At 35.2% G+C, this 4,970-nt stretch overlaps 1 protein-coding gene across 1 annotated transcript in view; it reads right to left on the bottom strand.

Annotated features, from left to right (window-relative positions):
• LOC114397140 overlaps positions 1-4,420 on the bottom strand; it is a 45,653-nt gene extending 41,233 nt beyond the window's left edge. The window contains exon 1 of the mRNA XM_028359253.1: positions 4,407-4,420. Within this exon, the coding sequence (XP_028215054.1) occupies positions 4,407-4,420 (14 nt within the window). The remainder of the gene's footprint in view (positions 1-4,406) is intronic.
• Positions 4,421-4,970: the final 550 nt, after the last annotated feature.

Genomic DNA, 4,970 nt, shown 5'->3' with positions numbered 1-4,970 from the left:
GGAAACACAAACGCTGCGACTTAGCTTCCATTAATCAAATAGAGAATGAAATTTTATTGATAAAAACTAAAAGTTGAACTGGAATTGTAAAAAAAACGAAATTAAAAGAGAAAGAGAAGGAGAGCCTAAAACTAAAAACGAAAAAATAGAAGAGAGGAGAGAGAGAGAGAGAGAGTTCTCCCGCAGAGGGAGAGAAGGGGGTCCCTAAACTAGAACCTTGGTGCTGTTAATATAGTTTTTCCAGCCCCAAAGCTTACAAATATGTTTTAAATCCAAGCCCATAAGTAAAATCAAATCAAATCTAGATAAGATAGATAGATAAGATCTAGATGAAATAATATCTAGATGAGATCAAATCTAAATAATATCTAGATAAGATAAGATCTAATTTTATAGAATAAATTAGTCTGCCCTCTTCAAGTCCAAGCCAATTCTAGATTCAAGCCCAATGCTTCATTAATTCCTGAAATTAGATTAAAAACATCAAATTAGCTGAAATGGGCCCAAATAATAAAACTGCCTAAATTAATTGACAATTAAGACCAATCAATAATTAAAATGGTGCAAAAAGGGTTTAGAAAATAGAAGAAAATGATGGCACATCAAAACCCCCCATACTTAGCCTTTTGCACTCCTGGGCAAAATGAAACAAAGAACAAAATCCAAGGATATCAGAGGGAGACAAACAAAAACATTCACATATTTCTCAATGAACATCAAGGAATAAAAGGAATGGGTAACATCTAACATAAGGAGATCCAAAAAGTCAAGACATTCATGAAAATCATCCAAGCAACCCAATCATGGCAAAATATTTAATCAGCTCAAGAATGAAAAGTGATAAAGCCTCACAAGATATACACTCTATCTCTCAAGTGTCTAGGCTACTATTTACCCTCAAAGCACCCATGAAAGCAAAACACCACATAAACTTGGCAAGATTCTAAAATTGACAATCAACCCATAAACACAAGCACATGAGGATCAAAAGGTCTTTTAAGGTTGTAATGGGGCCAAGGACAAGGTATGGAGAAATATGGAATAAGTGGCTAAATCCCAAAGGAATAGAGGAGCAAAGGGGAATAAGTGCATATTAAGAAAAAAATAAGAAAATAAAAAGAAGTAAAGATAAAAATTAAACATGAAGAGTAGAACCAAGAGTTTCATCATTCTTGTGCCATTTAAGATCTTATTCACTCAACTTTATTGCTTTTCCTTTTTTTTTTCTTTTTTTTTTTTTTAGAATTTTTTTTTTTTTTTCAAATTTTTTTTTTTTTTTTTTTTTAGCCTTTGAGAAACAACATTTCATTCAGCATGTCCAACATTTAACCAATATACAATGTACATCAAGTATGGCCCAAAATACATCATGAAGCATAGCCAACAAAACAAGTTGTCCAATGAAACAAAAAACCCCCCCACACTTATTCCCAAAACAATTCCAAAGCTCCAAAATTCCTTAAGGATATGGTAATATCATGGTTTTTCACTTAAGGCTTGTAGTGAGCTTCAAAACAAGGAAAGGGAAAACAAGGCTCAAAAGGGCTATCAAAGGAATTAATTCAAGGTAAGTCCATTTGGCTAGAAGCTTATAAGAACAAAATTGCCTTAATCATTTCCAAATATGCATGTGAATTAGGACGCATCAACAAGAATCAAGCCAAGGCTATTGTGCAAGCAATCAATGGGGCAAAACACACCAAATGATTATAATGATGGATGGCTCAAATTCTCACAAAGGTAAAATCATCACTTTCAAATTGAGCTTTCAAAACTATCATGACATGTAGAGAAGAATCAAGGATTTCAAGTCACAAAATGTCAAGAACTTTTATTTTCAAAACAATTACCCATTCTTGAACATATCCTATAATTCAAAGAAAAACATGCAAAGTCGTACGTGCACACAAAATTGACCCAAAATATTAAACTGAAAATCCGACGAAACTAACAACATTAACAAATTAACACAACTAACAAATTAACAAAACCAACAAAACTAGCGAAACCAAAGAACACTCCCCCCCCCCCCCATACTTAAACAACACATTGTCCTCAATGTAGCACAATTAAAAGATTAAAAACAATTAAATCATCAAAGAGAATCGGACAAGTGTAATAAAAGCAAAGAAGGAGATAGGAAAAGAAAAACTCCCTAAGTCATGGTGGAGGAAGAGTAGGGTGGAGTAAGGAAGTCTCTTCCACCACTACGTCCACTAAAGAAGGGTTCGTGAGGAATGGCTTAAGTCGATGTTCGTTGACCTTGAAGCTCTTGTTTGTGGAGTCGCTTTTGATCTCAATCAGTTGCAACTTCCTTTCCTCGCCAGCTTGATCCATAGAGAAGTTGCAAGTCTTCACTGCCCAGTATGCTTTGTGCTCAATTTCCACTGGAAGATGACATGCCTTTCCCAAGACAACCCGATAAGGAGACATTCCTATGGGTGCTTTGTAGGCAGTCCGATGTGCCCAGAGAGCATCATCAAGCCTGGTACTTCCAATCTTTCCTGCTTGGCTGCACAATCTTCACAGCAAAACACCCAAGACTGAAACAGGGACTTTGTTTGTATTTAGATTAATGCAAACCCAATTTAAAAGCAAGAGATAAGAATTTAAAATAGAAGATAGAAGATAAGGTAAAGAAAAGATAAGATATTTAAAGATAAAATTAGAAGATAAAAGAAAAGATAAGATATTTAAAGATAAAATTCGAAGATAAAAGATTGAAAGATCAAAATAGAAGATAAAGATAATAGATAAGATAAGATAAAAAAATTTAAAGATAAGATATGATAAAATATTTAAATTGCGATAAAGATAACTACTTCTAAGAAATTCAAATAAATAAGATCTAAATCTACTAAATCTAAATACTTACTCCTAAAACCCAACAGTAAAAAAATAAGGAATAACTACTTCTAAGGAAGTCCGACAATGAAAATAAGGACTAAAATCTATATATTAAAATCGCTAAAACCTGACAAGTCTAATTAGCCTAGATATATGGATTCTGGATTTGTCTATTATCAATACCAGTGAACTAATCAACACTAACACACATACTAACACAATACTAACAATTAAACATAAAACACGAAAGGATTAAACACACAACAATAGCTAGCTATTATGAACCTTTGGACACTGCTCCCCGGCAACGGCGCCAAATTTGATTGAGGCCGTACCCGAATCAAATAAACATTAAAATGTAGTAACTAGGAAGTGATCCTAGGTCGTTTCCCAACGAGCAGTGACAAGCCAAATGTTCATAATATACTTGCAGTAACAGTAACAGTAACAATGGGGGGGGGGGTTGTTTGCTTTTGTAAATTAAACAGCGAATATATGTGAATTAGAAAATATCAGAATTAAAACACGTTGCTTCCCCTTGATTCACAAGCAAGTCTCTTATCCTAGGTTACGAGAGTTTATCCTTTATCAGTTTAACCACTTAATCCAACCCTAAATTAAATTACTAAGCGAAATTCAACATAAGGCATTCATTATGTGATTAAGCATCACATACACCAATTACTCATAATTGATCATTAAGCATGAACGTAAATTAAGCGCAGAGACAATTAATCAAGCACTAAGCATGCATGAATTAAAAGCAACAAATTCAAAGTAATTAGTGAAGAGGAAAAAACTAAACAGAATTTAACAGTAATAATAGAACCTCAAAGAGAACTGTGCTTGATCCTCAAGGGAAAACAACGCTGCGGACTTAGCCTTCCATTAATCAAATAGAGAATGAAATTTTATTGATAAAACTAAAAGTCTGAACTGGAATTGTAAAAAAACGAAATTAAAAGAGAAAGAGAAGAGAGCCTAAAACTAAAAACGAAAAATAGAAGAGAGAGAGGAGAGAGAGAGAGAGTCTCCCGCGAGGGAGAGAGGGGGTCCCTAAACTAGAACCTTGGTGCTGTTATATAGTTTTTTCCAGCCCCAAAGCTTACAAATATGTTTTAAATCCAAGCCCATAAGTAAAATCAAATCAAATCTAGATAAGATAAGATAAGATAAGATCTAGATGAAATAATATCTAGATGAGATCAAATCTAAAAATAATATCTAGATAAGATAAGATCTAATTTTATAGAATAAATTAGTCTGCCCTCTTCAAGTCCAAGCCCAATTCTAGATTCAAGCCCAATGCTTCATTAATTCCTGAAATTAGATTAAAAACATCAAATTAGCTGAATGGGCCCAAATAATAAAACTGCCTAATTAATTGACAATTAAGACCAATCAATAATTAAAATGGTGCAAAAAGGGTTTAGAAAATAGAAGAAAATGATGGCACATCACTCATGTATAACTGGCACAATTGGCTTAAGAAGAACAACCTCATCAGATCTAATCTCTACTCCTGCACCTGAAAAATCAAAAGCTCCAGGGATGGTAACCTCAAAAGACGCATCATGTACCTATTGAGGTACTTAAGCACTGGGGCCCTCACCCTCTTTCACAATAGAAGGTAAGGTTCCATGTACCTGTTGAGGTACTTAAGCACTGGGGCCCTCACCCTCTTTCACAGTAGAAGGTAAGGTTCCAGGCCAGGATACCTTTTTAATGAACTGCTCTACCGACAAAATGGACCCTGGAGGAGCTACCACTTGCAAGCTTTGCAGTAATAAAATCTGCCCTTGATGAATACTCTAAAGCATGGCTTCAAAGCGCTGAGAGTCCTGGGCAATTGGTGTAAGGGTGGCAGAAGTGGGAGGAGCTGGTGTAGGAGTGGCAGAACTGGAAGGAGTTGGTGGTGCAGAAGAAGAAGGAATATCTGCTGGTCGAGCCCTTACCTTCCTAGCCCCTCTGAAGTTAACTGTCAGATCATCCACATTCCAACAGTTTTTCTTAATGTAAGCCAAGTTAATGGTCGGGCTCAGGCTCTCATAGGTTAGACTGTTAGAGGTAACTCCTCTAGCTCTACATAGAGCAGTGATCAAGGCTAGGAATCTGAGCCTATA

This window comes from Glycine soja, chromosome 18 (genome assembly GCF_004193775.1).
Source record: "Glycine soja cultivar W05 chromosome 18, ASM419377v2, whole genome shotgun sequence".
Lineage (NCBI taxonomy): Eukaryota > Viridiplantae > Streptophyta > Magnoliopsida > Fabales > Fabaceae > Glycine > Glycine soja.
The sequence above is the reverse complement of the archived record's forward strand: the minus strand, read 5'-3'. Positions and strand labels throughout refer to the sequence as shown.